General features: G+C 38.1%; 1 protein-coding gene across 5 annotated transcripts in view; it reads left to right on the top strand.

Annotated features, from left to right (window-relative positions):
* ATP9B (ATPase phospholipid transporting 9B (putative)) overlaps window positions 1-16,242 on the top strand; it is a 558,010-nt gene that overhangs the window by 522,657 nt on the left and 19,111 nt on the right. For all 5 annotated transcript variants that reach the window (XM_056823547.1, XM_056823546.1, XM_056823545.1 and 2 more), the window contains one exon: window positions 8,946-9,054. In XM_056823547.1, the coding sequence (XP_056679525.1) occupies window positions 8,946-9,054 (109 nt within the window). The remainder of the gene's footprint in view (window positions 1-8,945; window positions 9,055-16,242) is intronic.

Below are 16,242 nucleotides of genomic sequence, written 5' to 3'. Positions count from 1 at the left end.
TCTTCTTAGCTAAGAGTATCTTATTTTAATTCCTTTATGTCTTGGAATGTGAAAGGTGTTTTGGTGTTTTAATGTTAACACATCCCCATTGTGTGCTATTGTGGGGACATCCCTTAAGGGGAAATGTAATTCATAGGAATTAGTCAGTGGTCATGGTTTCTTAGTAGTTGTCTGTGTGGATACCAAGGCAATATGGGTAGGAACCAGTTTGTAGGAGGACGAGGTTGCCTTGAGGCTGGGGAGGGTCATTGGCCAAGAGAAGGGGCTGGGGAGAGTTGTTGTCTGGGAGAAGGGACAGAAGAGGATAGGGAGTTGGGAGAAGGAGCAAGGGAGTGAGGGATACCCAGGAGTTGCAAGATACAAAAGAGAAGGTTCTCCACCTAAGACCTAGGAGAGGGGGCTGCCATCTGCATTTTGGGACAAATGGGATTTTCTTCTCTCAGTAGTTCAGGAATAGGCTTAAATAAATCAGCTATTTTGGGGATGGAATCCTCCTTTTCCATTGGACTATGCAAGAATTGCTTGAAATTGTCCAATTGAATTTGCACATCGCCTTGCATTTTAGCTCTCTTTTTCTATAGGGTAGCCTGTTGTATGTTAATGTTTAGAATCAGAAAAATAAAATTTCCTAGCAGCATAAGAAAAGGGAGGTATTCTGAAACTTTAAAGGTTTCAGCCAGAAGGATTTCCTGTGGAGTAGCAATCATGCTGCTTAGCATCATAATCATAAGGTTAGATTGAAGAAAAAGGAAAAAGAAAATAATTTTCAGTGCATTTTTATTCATTCATTGTACATTTTTATATTTATAATTCTTTATTATTATTAGGGGTAAAGTAAGGGTTGGGAGTGTTTTGTTTTATATTATTTTATTGGGTTTTATTGGCAAAAAAAGGGTTTTTTTGCAATTGTTTATTGTTGCTGCTCTCTGATGGTAGAAAGGTGAAACTGTAATGGGTGGGGAAATACTGATGGGGAGTGGGAGTTGTAGAGGAATTATGGGTAGGGGGTGAGGTAAAGGCACTTCAGAATACCAGAAACCAAAATGGAAGATCTTGCTACAAAGGTAAATTTGGTTTGGGCTTGAGTCTGTCTTGTTAAATGCAAATTCACCCCAGAGGGAGAGATTAACGCCAGGCAGTTAGGGTTAGGGGCAGGAAGGGAGTTTAGGAAGCAGGCTGGGGTAGGTGGAAAAGAGAGGGATCAGGGTTTCTCTGGACCCCTGCTGGGTCTTAGCCCGGCTAGGAGCTACCTCTGTGGGTTGAAGCTTCCCAGCAGTGGAAAGGGACCCTCCACTGGGCTGGGATTGGGGCAGGGAGTTTAAAGCTTACCAGTAGGCAGTAAGGCAGGGCAACAAGCAGACAGGCAGGCAGGCAGGCAGGCCTACGGGTTCAAGTCCCATCTGGGTCTCCAGTAATGAAAGTAGAGAAAAGGAAAGATAGGGAAAGAAAGAGAAGGAAGGTAGCCGGGGTTTCCCCCTACATGGTAGGGAAATTGACCAGGGTTCTTTGTATATAGACTAGGGAGGAGATTAAATCAGGCTAGACTCCAGGGAAAGTTAAGTAGGTTTATTTACAATTAGGAAGTTTAGGAAAGCCAGGAAAAATTGTATCTCTGGCATCTTGGCAAGTATCAAAGCTCTCCACTTAGATTAGGAAAAAAAGGTACCAAAACCCATGCTTCTCTCCTCTTCTATTCTCTCTCTGACACCTCCCACAAAGGAAGTGGGATATGTTAGAGGAAGTTGCAATAGAGAATCCTGGGAGATGGAGTCTCCCAGGGCTTAGGTTATTAAAGGGAAATTGGCAGGAGCAAGAACAATGCTACAAAGCAGGAGCAGGAAATCCTGCAGGACAGAAGCAAGGGCAAGATTCCAGAACTCTGGAGAAGGGACAGGCAGTTTCTTCTTCTTCTGAGAGAGACAGTTAAGCAGTAGAAGTTTCTGTCTGATTCTTATGAGGTGGACATAGAGAGCCAAATATTCTCTCTCTTGTGGCTTTCCTTGTGATTCAACCTATCTCTGTGAATCCTGTTGGTGCTGAGAGTGATTTCCAACAGAGCTACTCAAGACTCCAGAGGACAATTGTCAGTGAGACCTTCCTTTGAACCCTGTTCCTGTTACCTTCAATTCCTTCCAACTGTTATTTATTAACTAAAGTGGTTTAATTTAATTAGTTGTAGGAGGTTGATTTGTAGGTAGAGAAGTATTAGATAAGGTATATTAACAACTTGATTTTGGTTTTAGATAGATCATCCCAATTCCCTTCCTTCCCATATCTTAAAATAAACTTATTTTAGATAGATAGATAGATAGATAGATAGATAGATAGATAGATAGATAGATAGATAGATAGATAATTTCAGTATAGTTATTTCAAGGTCCGCTTCAAAAAGCACGCTTTGTTGTAAACCTTGGCCCTAATCCAAGACTACTCCTCTTGGAATTCAGGCCCCTCCATTCAAATTTAATATCCAAGAACTAATTTTTAGGATCAGTATTTTTAAATGTTTTAAATCAAGCTCTAATGAAATTAAAATCTAAATAAATCCTCCCACACTTTAAAATCTATTTGCCTGCTATGCCTTTTCTTTCCCCATTCTTACCTAGCACTTTTAACCCATCAAATTAAATGGATATACCTTGACCTAGTTCTACTAGGGTTATTTCATAACACATTTTTGCAGCTGGTTGAAACCATAGTGGTATGTAACTCACATTTCAGCTTTGACCCAGACACAGTGGACCCAAGTTGAGTTTAGATTATTTCTCACAAGATATCTTTGGCTCACACCTCTACCTAGGGAAACCTAGGAAGCATCAATGTCTAATTCAAGTCTCGAAAGTGTAAAAATGTTATAATCTAGTTCATTTTGTTTAGCCAAAAAAGGATCCTTATCTACCCTGTGAATACTTTAGCCAAGAATACATTGGCTAGAGGACAGCTTTTAATTCCCTATACACCACCATTATCCCTCAAAAAAAAAACATTTTTCTCTCTTTTCATCAAGAATCCCTTCTGGAGAATTTTGTCTTCCTTTATACAGCCCACATAATTCACATTACCATTAGAGGGATAGGAAGATGTCAACTTAGTAACAGTGAAAGTGGAGACCACTGACAATTCTTCTAATCCATTCTTTGAAAAGTGCCTCAAAACAACAGGAGTCAGAAATGAACAACAAGATGGAATGAAGGGGCTCTCATACTTAACACAACTTGAAAGGTAGGCAGAGAGTTGATTTTCATAGAGGGAGGAACAGGAATCAAAACTGAACACAAAGGGAGAGCTGGCCAACCACACACACACACACACACACACATATACCTACTGCACCAGGTTTCATGACTGGGCATAGACCAACTTTGGGATTCTGGGACCCCAGACCTAGGACCACCCCACAGTGAAGCCTGGAAATCCATAGCATTTAGCCCTTTTAATCCTGCACCCTGGTGAACACCTAGCCCCAAGGCAAAATAGCTCATGGTATTGAGCCCTACAAGCCAGCAGCAGAGGAGAAAGAACCATCAGCTTCCAGAATTGCCAATTAACAGGCCAAAAATAAATAAATAAATAAATGAAAGCTGTGAAAAGGTGAGATCCAAGTAACTACTGCAAAACTTCAAAGAAAAATGAAAATTGGTCTCAAACTCTGGAAGAACTCAAAAAAGAATTAAAAAGTCAAATAAGACAGGTCTAAGAAAAATGGGGGAGGGGGAATGAAAGTAATGCCAAAAGAAAATAACAGTTTAAAAAGCAAAATTGATCAACTGGGAAAAAAGATAACCATCTAATGAAGAAAGGTGTTCCATGAAAAGTTGAATGAAACAAATGGAAAAGGTCATGGAAGAAATTCATTCTTTCAAAATTATAATTAGACAAATAGAAGCTAATGACTTCACTTGACATCAAGAAACAATAAAACAAAAGCAAAAGAATGAAAAATTAGAAGAAGAAAATATAAAGTATCTCATTTTGAAAAACAACTAACCTGGAAAATAGATCCAGGAGAGACAATTTTAAAATTATTAAACTTTCTGAAAGTCATAACCAAACGAAAAGCCTAGACATAATATTACCAAAAAAATTATTCAAGAAAACTATCCTGATATTCTTGATCAAGAGGGTAAAATAGAAATTGAAAGAATCTAAAGATCACTTCCTGCAAAAAACCCTCAAATGATAAGGCAGCTAGGTGACTTAGTGGATTGAGAGCCAGGCCTAAAGACAGGAGATCCTAGGTTCAAATTTGGCCTCAGACACTTCCTAGCTTTGTGACCCTTGGCAAGTCATTTAACCCCCATTGCCTAGTCCTTAACACTCTTCTGCCTTGGAACCATTACCATGTATTTATTCTGAGATGGAAGGTAAGAGTGAGTGAGTACATACATACATACCCCAAATGACAACTCCCAGGAATGTTATAACCAAGTTCAAGAGCTCTGTGTTCAAGGAGAAAATACTGCAAGCATCCAGAAAGAAAATTCAGATATCCTGGAGTCCCAGTCAGGATTACACAGGATCTGGCAGCTTCTACATTGAAGGACTAGAAGGCTTGGAATATGATATTCCAGAAGACAAGGGAATTGGGTTTTTAACTAGTAGGGGGGATAGATCTAAACCAGTTCCCTCTCTGCTAATCTCTGTAGAACCAATAAGAGACAGATCCACAAATTCATAGGTCTCTGATCATTTCAGTGATTCCAGCTGAACTGGCTTCTCAGTACATAAGGTTCCCAGTAACATCCCCAGGAATGAACAGGTCTTTCTCCAAATGTTCTATGTACCTTGAGATTCTGTCTCATCCTCTTTGTGTTTTCTATGCTTCCTCCTATCTCTGGATGTGTGTGGAAGCACATCTTTTTTGTTTATGCAAGATATATGAGAGGGGAGAAGCTTACCTGAATCCCTGCTGCAAGTATATTTTTAATTGTTTATAAATGGACATGAACTCTCCAAATCAGGTGAATTATATATATATATATATATGTGTGTGTGTGTGTGTGTGTGTGTGTGTGTGTGTGTGTGTGTGTGTGTGTGTGTGTGTGTGTGTGTGTATTTAGTTCTTTTACTATATGACCCTCATGGAGAAATACTTGAATAGATATCTCTCTCTTTATCTCTGTCTCTGTCTCTCTCCCTCCCCTTCTCTCTCTCTCTCTCTCTCTCTCTCTCTCTCTCTCTCTCTCTCTCTCTCTCTCTCTCTCTCTCTCTCTCTCTCTCTCTCTCTCTCTCTCTCTCTCTCTCCCTCTCTTTCTCCTTTTCTCTCTTCTCTCTCCTTTCTCTTTCTGTCTCTCTCATTGATGATAATCCCTATCTATCTTATTTTATAAAATCTGACCATTGATTGATTGATTTTTTTTACCTCTTCAATATTATCCTAGTAACCCTCAGTACCCTGCTTAACTTCTTCAAGTTGCTGTTAGACTCCTGTTTATTTCTTCTATTATTGTTGTTCATTTATTTCAGTTGGGTCTGACTCTTTCTAACCCCATTTGAAGTTTTCTTGGCAGAAAACTGGAGTGGTTTGCCATTTCTTTCTCCAGATCATTTTACAGACAAGAAAACTGAGATCAATAAGGTTATATGACTTGGCCAAAGTCACACAGTAAGTTTTGAGATCAAATTTTAACTCAAGTCTTCCTGACTCCAGGCCTGCCACTTATCCACTGCACCACCTAGCTGCCCTATTTCCTCTATCACTAACATTCTTTATCCTTGGTAGACTAAGTGCTATATACATAAATTTGTTTATACTAGGTTATGTATCTTGTGGCCTAATAAATTGTATAATACTATTATTGCTCCAGATTTCAACAATCTCTTTTTTCTTTTTCTTATTTTCCCATTTCTGCTCTAAGAGCTTGAGATCCTCTCATTTCAACTGCAGTTTTCATGAATTTTGCCTTAAAATGTACTCAGGCCTCATCTCAAACCTTGAGTGTTTAGAATAAGGACAGATGATGTACAGATACTATCCTATAAGAATTTTTCCAAGTTAGCATAAATTTTGGTAGTACTTTTTAGTACTTTTGCCTCCAGAAATACTTCAAATAGTATTTTAAATCCAAGATAGGGTAAATCTTTTTGTTACAAAAAAGAACCAGTTTTCTGCTATTTCAGCTCTTTTCTATGCTTTGCCATTGTTTAAAACTGTATTAATTATTACACTATAGATTTTTTTAAATAGCACTGATTTTACATAATAGTACTAATTTTACCTTGCATTTCTGTAATGCTTTTTTTATGAGGACCTAAATACAATGTAATCATTCCCAGTTTCCTTCTGCATTTTCAAGATGATGAACTTAAATTACAAACAAACAAGAAGAAATAATTACTACTTAATTTAAGAATCAGGATTATATTGTTAAAATTATGATTAAATGTTAGAATCTACTCTCTCAGGTAATACTAAATTCATTTATATATGTTTAAAAATAATCTTCTATATTATACTTTTCTAAAGGACCTTTGTGACCCCAGAAGTATTAAAATTTACTTAAAGTAAATTTACCACTCCTAATTTTCTAAGGCAATATTACCTCTATGTGGGGGTGGATACCACATCAACTGTCTTTTAAAAGCCACCTTTAAATCATCTTTACCATTGGTTTTTAAAACATCAACCTGTAAGAATATATAAATAACATGGTGTAAGAATAAGATTCAGAAAACTAAAGCAAGGGGTCAAAAGGTAAACTAATGAAAGAAAGGGAGAAAATACAACTCTAGAGATAACAAATTTATCATCGGTGTATGGAAAATATTAGAATAATTATTAAGCAACTTATAGTCACCTAAAGAAAAATAGAAAGCAACCAAAAGATTTGGTAAAACAAGAGTATACTAGATCACTTTAATAGTTTTGCATAACATAGTTCATAGAAACAAAAAGAAAATGACATTAGCTATGTTCAGATTAGTGTGGATAATTAATTCTATGTAGTAGCAGCAAATATTCAGATTCTCACTGCGTATTTCCATTGGACTGGATCCAATTTCATATTTTACATAATTATAACTTTGAATAGTAAGAATTCAAATATATGTGACTATTTTACAATATTCATTATTTTGAGTAATTCACCTAACTGCATTTTTTTTAAGTATGGCCTAAACCAAGTATCTGCTAAAGTTTTGTTGCTGTTATTGTTATCTTGTTAATCCTAAGGAATTTAGTAGGCCAAAAGAAGTTACAGAACATCCTCTTCCTGAACATCTGTGTAAAGAAGAGGTAGTACATTTATTCTTGAATGGCCTCAGGTCCTCATCTCCCATAGGTTTGCGAACAGTATCACCATTAGATCTGGAGCTGCTAGATGATATAATGGGTAGAGTATTGGGCCTGGAGTCAGGAAGATCTGAGTTCAAATTCAGATTCATAATCCCTTGCTGTGTAACCCTAGGCAAATCACTCACTCTTTCTTTGTTTCAGTTTCCTTGACTGGGAATAATAAAATGGAGGTAATAATAGCACCTTCTTCTCAGGGTGAGGATCAAATGAGATAGTATTTGTAAAGTGCTTATTCAGCACAGTACCTAGAATACAGTGGATGTTATCTAAATGTTGTTGCTGTTATTATTGTTGATGTTTCTGTCAGCTCAATGATCTATCAGAATGTTTTACTAGTCTGAAAATTTTCCTACATTTAAAAATAGCATGATAAAAGAATTCAACATCAATGAATATTGGCAGACTATGAATCATAATGTGGGCTTTGAGATATTTTTTCCAATATTTGTTAATATTCTCAGTTATAGTCTAGATCAGTGATGACCAGCCTTTTAGACGCTGCATGCTATGTCCCTCCAGACTGGGTACTGTGCCCTACTCCCCCAGTGACCAAGTGCCCCCTTCAAACCCCCTACCACCTTACCCCAGACAGGGGAGGGAGAGGGCGCTCCTCTCAGGGGAGGGAGTAAGCACTCCCATTGGACTGCTGGGCAGAGAGAGTGGGCTGGGAGCAGCTCTACCCAGATCTCTCTGCCTTTCTGGTAACAAACTTGAGGGGTGACAGTGCATGTGACCATAGAGAGAGCTCTACATTGCAAGGGTTAAAATTAAGGTTTTAAATAAAATATGATTCAAAGTCTTATTGCTCAAAGTCAAAGTGGCCTTTAATAGATTTTATTTACAAAAGAGATGGAAAGAATGAAAGTAGAGAAATACAAAAAGGTAGAAAAGACCTTCAACCAGAATTAAACTCTCTCCAGAAGACAGGAATAGAAAACCAGCTAGCCACTTACCCAGGTTCCCTCCAAGAGGCAGGTCAAGACAATGACTCAAGCTGAAGTTGATTCCTGAGGCTGACTTTCTTCCTTGAACCAACCTTCTTCTTGAAGCTAACTTCCTTCTTAAAGTCCAACTCTTTCTTAAAGCTGACTTCTTTCTTGGAGTCAACTTCCTTTAGCCTCAGAAATTCAGGGCCTTTTATAGTGACTTCTTGTCTCCTCTCCTCTTCATAGGGACCAAACACAGCTTCTAAATTGCCTAGCACTGTCCAGGGGGCGGTGTTTGTGGGAACCAGTTCCCACCTTCTAGAGGGATGAATACTCATCAAAAAAAGTTCACAATTTCCTGATTGAAAGGTTTCTAAAGAATTCACAAGGTCCTGACTGATTGAGCTAGAAAAAAAGGGTGGAGCTCTCCTAGTATTTTGCTGCCTTCTCACCTAGCACTAGGTAGGGTGTGAATTCACTAAGTGGTTTGTGAGCTCCTCCACCTAGTTCAAGCGTCTGTTAATTCAATCAAAAGGTGTGTTAACTCAAAATAGGCGAAGGGAACAAAGAATTCCCTTTTCACAGTGTGCCCTCTCTGGCCATAGGTTCACAGGTCTCAATGCTTATGTCTTATGCTATGATCTGAGATTTCAGTAACCATGTTAACAGAAATTTAATGTACTGCTTTATGAAATTTCATGTTTCCTATATCTTTGCTTTTTAAGGTATGCAACTATCTATACAATGTTTCCAGTATTCTCTTTAGTATTGGATCAGGATGTGAAACCAGAAATGGCATTGCTGTATCCAGAGCTTTACAAGGACCTAACAAAGGTATGAATATGCATAAGGAATCAAGGGAAGGTGAATTTTGTTTAAAATTCTGAAGGCCAAAGATACAGTCTTGGCCCTTTAAAATTTTTTTCAATATAAAGAAATAAGCCAAGTTGGTAGATGAAAATAAATTTTTATGGAATTTATGAATGATGCATTCTGGTTTTCTCATTTCTCAGGTATGATTGTCCCTAATTATTTTGTCATATTAATTCTAAATGGAATTTCAAAAACAAAAAAAAAATTCAGGAACTGAGTGTTTCCTCAAAAATTTAAGCATCAGTCAATAAGCATTTATTGTCACCCACCATTCTGGGCACTGAGAAAAGAAATACAAAGAATGAAGCATTTCATTTTCACAATAAGTTTACATTCTAACAGGCAAAACAAGTACAAATATAAATACCTAAAAAATAAATGTAAGGTGAATCAATTCTAATATCTGCCAAAGCACTAGCAAGCAGAGTTGGGTTTAAGAAAGGCTTCATTGTAAAAGCTTTAAGAGAAGGATTCTGTGAGTTGGAGAGTGGGAGGTAGGTTCAGCCACAGGCATTCCATACATGGGTGGTAAACAATGCAAAGATAAGAAGGCTGAAGGTGAGTATACGAATGTGACATGAGAGACTCAAAGAAAAACCCAGTTTGGCTGGATCACAGATTTCGAAAGTAGAGTAATGTACGGTGAAACTGGAAAAGTAAGCTGGAATCAGGTGGTAATGGCCTTAAATGTTAAAGAAATTTCTGTTTTATCCTAGGAGCAATGTTGCTTCTAGGCACCCATTGGATTTATTTATTAGTTGGGCATAGTCAGGTCTACACTTAAGGAAAATGTACTTTGGCAGCAATTTATATGATGGACTAGATTATGGAAAGATTTCAGATAGGGAAACAAGTTGGGAAGTATTGCATCCTTGAGGCTTGAACTTCAGTGGTGGCTGAGTGGGTAAAAAGATGGGTTTTTATGTGACAAGATATATATATATATATATATAAATAGAACAGCAAAATCTGACAACTGATTGGATATGCAAGGTGAGGAAAAGTGACAAGCCAGGATAATTCCAAGGTTACGATCATGGGAACTAGAAGATGACAATACCTTCAACAAAAATAGTTAAATTTGTGGGGTGGGAATAAATTAGGTCCTTTTTCTACATAATTGAGTTGAAGCTGTTTCTAGAACATGTACTTTGAAACGTTCAATGGACAATTAGTGATGTTGGGTTGAAATTTAGGAGAGAGACTAGGAATGGAAATGTGACTTGATGTAGACATGTACACATACATGTGCATATATATGTACCTATGTGGTTACATATATATATGTTCACATAGAGATGAGTATGGGCATAATTAAACACATGGAAGCTGATGAGATCACTAAGAGGGAGTGTGGAGAAAGAAGGGAAAAGGGCCAAGTACAGAGCCTTAAAGAATACCCAAACTTAGGGAGTGTAATGTAGATGACTAGCTATCAAAGGAAATCTGAGAGTTGCTCAGAGAGACAGGAGAAAAACCTGGAGAGAGTCATGTCCAAACACACTCACATGTATACTCCCAAAAAGTAGAGGTTGATAGAGGAGAGGTAATGATTTAGGGCAATCTGCTAGAAAACATGAGAGGGCATGGAATCAAGGATACCTATTGGCCTTAGCATAAAGAACTACTTCTTCATCAGATGGGAAAAAATAGTGGGGTAATATCAAGGGATTTGGGAATGAAGAATGGGAAAAGGGGGAATTTACATCAAATGGCCACAGTTTTCTTAGTATGTTAAAAGGTAAAGCCTTTGGCTGAGAAAGGGAAGAGGTAGAATCATGTTGCCTTGTTGCAATGAGAGTCTGGGTGAAGTTAGAAAACTTGAATTTATAAAGTACCCAGTCAACCCAGTTAGGTGATTTACTACTCTTCCATTTAGCAACATTTAAATAGAAGCATATAAGGCAGAAAGTATGAGCTAAAATTTAGTGAGCGGTTAACTTTTTTACAAAGGGGTAAGGAACCTGAGAATCAAAGATAATAAGAGTTGAACTGGATAACTATGATGTATTTTGGAAATTATTTTGGAGATTGGAAAGGGAGAAAAGTGCATTTATAGCAGGACTAATGGCCTGAAATAGTACTTAGGGGTGGATACTTTTTCTTTTTTTAAGCCCTTACCTTCTGCCTTAGAACCAATCAGCAGAAGAGTGGTAAAAGCTAGGCAATGGGGTTGTTAAGTGGGGTCACACAGCTAGGAAGTGTCTGAGGCCAGATTTGAACCTAGAACTTCATGTCTCTAGGCCTGGCTCTCAATCCACTGAGCCATCTAGCTGCCCCCTGGCTGGGTATGATGGGAGTGAAGAATGTGTTTAGGAGAGGTGAGGCATAGGAAGAGCTGCCATGATGGGAGGCTATGATTAGATAGAAGTCAGTTTTTCTATCATTGAAGTGAAGCATTTATGAATGACAGTGACATTTAAGCTGTGACCATCCCTGGGTATGACTGAGTTAAAGAAAGGAGTACGTCTTGGGATTTAAAGAGACTGAGTAATTAATTAGGAGGTTAAGGAATTTGAGGGAATATCAATGTGGCTACAGAAGTTCCCTAGGATATTTTGGCAGGATATGAGACATTGAGAATGATCTTGGGACCAGGATGCAGCCACAGTCATTATCTGAACTGGATACAAAATTCTTGGAGTGATTTTGAACTGAGAAGTGACTGGATGGTGGCAGTAAAGGAGGAATCTGGAAGTGGCAGTGCGATTATGAAGTATTCTGACTTCTCCAGGGCCACTGAGTCAGGGGGATTGCTAGAGATAATGACTAAGGACGGTCATCTAGGGAAAGCCAGGTCTCAGGAAGCTGATGGAAGGAGTGTGAGGAAAAGAAGTCCAAGAAATGTGTTCCCTGTGGAACAGAAATTCCTGAGGGTGCAGTGCTTTAAAGGGGAGGGCATATTTGGAGTGAACCGTGGCTGGGGTGGGGTGAGGATGGTTAGATGGGGTTAAAAGAAGGAAAGCCTAGAGATGGTTTGCTACTGTCTCATCCATGTTGGAGTAATACAGGTATAGAGGAAAAAGTAGGAACTGTTAGCCATACATGGCAGGTGAATGATAATGTTCTTATAGGTATATGATTGCCAGGCAACACCCCAGGCTGGCCAGCCTTAGTCACTCCAGTCTGTTCCTGTGGTGTGACTCAGATGGGTGTCAGGAGTGATGCTACCATCAGGTAAAAAGATCATCATACCAGTTTTACAGATGAAAAGACAGGCTCAAAGCAGTTGTGATTTCTGTAGTCAAACTGCTGTAAGTGTCAATGTGGGAACTTGGGCTCCTACTGCCTACCTTGAGGTCCCGTGCCTCTTTTCTCATGCAGTGCATTGCTATAAACCTGTCCTCTGTGGTAGATCACAACACGAAAGTATGTTGCAAATTTTTTGTAAAATTTTATAAAGAAAACCACTGAGATTATTATTACTATTATATTGGGTATTTTGGAGATGTGAAAAGGGAGGGAGTGAATACTGTGGAACGGGATGAAGGAGAAGCTAGAAGTGCTAAGTATAGGTTTGCCTTACTTTATAATTTTCTATGGGTCCAGCCTTGCTGAGCCGCGGGCTTTGATCAGAAGGCTTCACTAGCTCTCTTTGCGTTTAGAATTAAGACTGACAACAGAAAGCAATCAAGTTTTCATTCATTTCCTTTATAATATTGGAGCAACATCATGTAATGGGGGGGTGAGGGGAGGAACTGGTTAGAAGTTAGATATGGGTTCCAGTTGGGCTCAGCCTCTAACTAGCTTTGTAATCTTATGTAATCTTTCTGAGTCTACCGGGTCATAGATTAGAGCTGGAAGAGGCATTAAGTATCATCTAGTTCTCCCTCATTTAATTGGTGAGGAAACCAAGGCCTAGGGTTGATACAAATGACTTGCCTATGGTTACCCACGCTCTTCTCATTCCAAATCCAAGTTTCTTTTCCTCTATCTTTCACTGCAGATGAATTCCTTCTTTCAGAAAGAAAATATTAAATGTCTGCTACATGCAAAGTACTATACCAGGCACCCAAGATAAAAAGACAAAACAAAAAAAGCCCCAGCTCTCAAGTGCTTCTTGTTTGTTTTCCGTCAGTACTGTTGCTACCTCAGTGATAAAAGGCTGCCCCAAACCTGCTTTATCACTATCAGGAAACATCATATGGTTACATCAAAATGATGAAGCACAGTGGATATTGCAGTAAAAGAAAAATCTTTGTTATTTAAAGATTCCTTTTGTGCCTTTGTAAGGGACTTCTTACAGGTTAGGTGGAATTTGTCTCAAAACTATGCTAAATGAAAATAAGCTTTATTTACTAAGATGTAAAAAATTTGAGCTACTACCCAAAACAACATGGGAAGTCTTGGCTAAACTGCTTTAAAAATGTAACAACTACTCCTAATTCCATCTCATGGTTGTGTGAAGAAAGTTATTTAGAGAACTTTGAACCTGAGTACAGAGTCTAGCCCTGGCATTCCCTGATGCCAACATGAATGACAGAAAACATGGCAAAGCCAGCTTCAGCATATACATCCCTAGCCAATAGAGAAGATCTAGCAGAATGTCATCTCAGAAGGAACAGAGGGCATGCCTTTTGAAAGCCAGTGGGAAAGGAGGGTCCCTAAACCCAAGTGGGTAGCTCTCTTGCTCTCTCTTAGCTTCCAGACCTGCACTGGATGTTTGGCCCTCTAAGTTTATCTTAGCCCCTGATCTATGGCAAGCCAGATAAAGAGTCAGTTCTAGTTAGGCTGAAACCTCTCAATCTCTCACTCTCTATCTCTTCACCAATAAATGCTTATAACTCTTGTACAAAGTCTCCAGACCAAATTTTATTTTTACATGCTATACTGTTAGCATATAATGTCAGTACACAGTTGTTCACTATACAGGGTATTGAAAAAGAAATGATAGTAAAACAAAAAAAACCACTCTTGTTTCTGCCTATACCAAGGATTTGAATTATACATAGCAGCCTGTTCTTTTATTTAATGGACACTGTGTAATTATGCTAGCAGGTTAAGTACTAAATTACCCCAGCATCTACCATATATTTGGAGGGTTGGTCACAAGTTTCTGATGAAGTAGCTGATTCATCTCCAGCTGTAGTCACTGAGTCAATAAGTTCCTTGCCATCACTTAATATCAATTAAGCATGTTGAAATACCACTAAGCCATATTCAGTTTTAATTGGATTGGATCTCTTTGGGGATATTAGGTTTCCATTTTCATTTAATATGACCAGTAACTCAGTATCTTCAAATCTGGTCCTGAAGTGTTCATTCTGTGTGGCCAGTCCAGCCATTCAGTTTCCCATATCTCTTTTTTACTTAAATCCACCATCTACTTTTATCTGCTTAAGTTGATATTACTGCTGTCATATAATGTTTCCTTTTTAGTAACTGGCATAGTTCCGAGACCTTGGTAGCCAAAGTAATATTAAAATACTGAACTTCTTCAGTTAAGTAAAATTGTACTGAAATGGAATGAAATGGTTCATATGTACACTGTTTGATTTTTCTGCGATCTTTTCTTGGTTAGATGAAGAACAATTGAAATTCCTTTTCATAATTTCTACTGCCATAAATGTTAAATAGTTATGGGTTGGACATGGTTTTAGTCATTCAATAAATGGTTGTGGGCTGCCTGTGATGTACAGAACACTGAGTGAAATATATCCACATAGTCCTGCCCCTATTTACTTATAATCTAATGGGGAGTCCAGTGCACAAATATATATATATATATTTTTTTTTAAGTTTATACAATGGAACAGAATAAAAAAATTCACAAAGCAAATAATTAAGTACCAATTGAGTGGCACAGATAGTGCATGCCATGAGTTCTAGAGAAATCCATTTCAATTGTAACCAATGTGGGACCTATCAAATTGTGCGGTTTTTAGTACTCAGTGATCATTTCAATATTAAGAATTTATTTAAGGGACATTAGAACTATGAAAATACTATTTCTGAAGCACTTTATATTATGTATCTTGTTCTTTTAAAAATTGTTAAATCAAGGAAAGCAAGTAATAAATGCAAGATGACCCAGCAGATTACTGGTATTTGTAAAGATTAGATTATTGAACTCTGACTTCTTTCCTGACCTCTAGTCCCACATTTCCAACTGTCTTATAAAAGAGCTTGCACTGGTTATCCCATCAACAAGGATCTTAAACTGAGCATTTCCAAAACTTGACTCATTATCTTTCCCCTGAAGCCTGACCCTCTTCCTACCTTCCCTATTACCATCAAGGGTTCCATCTACCCAGTCACCCAGATCTGCAACCTAGATATCATCCTTGATTCCTCATTCTCTCTCATCTTCCATACATAATCCATAGCCAAGTCCTGTTGCTTCTGCCTTCATAACATCTCTCAAATATTGCTCCCTTTTCTCTCCTGACACTACCTCCACCCTGCAGCAAGCCTTCATCACCTCATGCCTAGACTTGATACTTGCTTCCCAGATCAAATATAAAATACTCTGACTTAAAGTCCTTCATAACCTGAACCCATCCTACCTTTCCAGTCTTCTTATGTTTTATTTCCCTTCTAGTATTCTATAATTGCATAGCACAACCACCTTGCTCTTTCTTAAACAAGACACTACATTTTTTATTGCTTTTTCCTCTGGCTTTCTCCCCCTGCCTATAGTGCTCTCAGTCCTTATCTGCTTCATGGCTTCCTTTAAGTGCCAGCTAAAATCTCACTCTGCAAAAAAGCTTCCCCAATACCCTTAAATGCTCTAAGTACCCATCATTGCTCTAAGATTTTCTTTCATTTATCCTATATATACTTTCTTTGTATATGCTGCTCCCCTGTTAGTTGTGAGGTTCTTGAAGGCAAGGACTGTTTTTGCATCCCCAGAATTTAGCACAGTGCTTGCCTAGCATGTAGTAAACACATAATAAGTGCTTCTTTTCTTCATTTGAGCTATATTGCCTTTCAGAAAGAAATCATGATAATATCAAATACTTTTCTTAGAAAGAGGGAAGTCTCATGCTATAAAGGAATGGGCTTGTGGAAGAGAAAAGACCTGAGTTTTAATTCCAGCTCTATCACTAATTTACTAATGACCTTGGGCAAACCAATCGCCTCCATAGCTTCAGTCACTTGATTTATAAAATAAAACAATGAGATTTTACTCATTGATGCCTAATGTTT

The sequence above is a fragment of the Monodelphis domestica genome, chromosome 3 (assembly GCF_027887165.1).
Source record: "Monodelphis domestica isolate mMonDom1 chromosome 3, mMonDom1.pri, whole genome shotgun sequence".
Classification (NCBI taxonomy): Eukaryota; Metazoa; Chordata; class Mammalia; order Didelphimorphia; family Didelphidae; genus Monodelphis; species Monodelphis domestica.
This window is presented reverse-complemented; position numbering and strand designations above follow the sequence as displayed.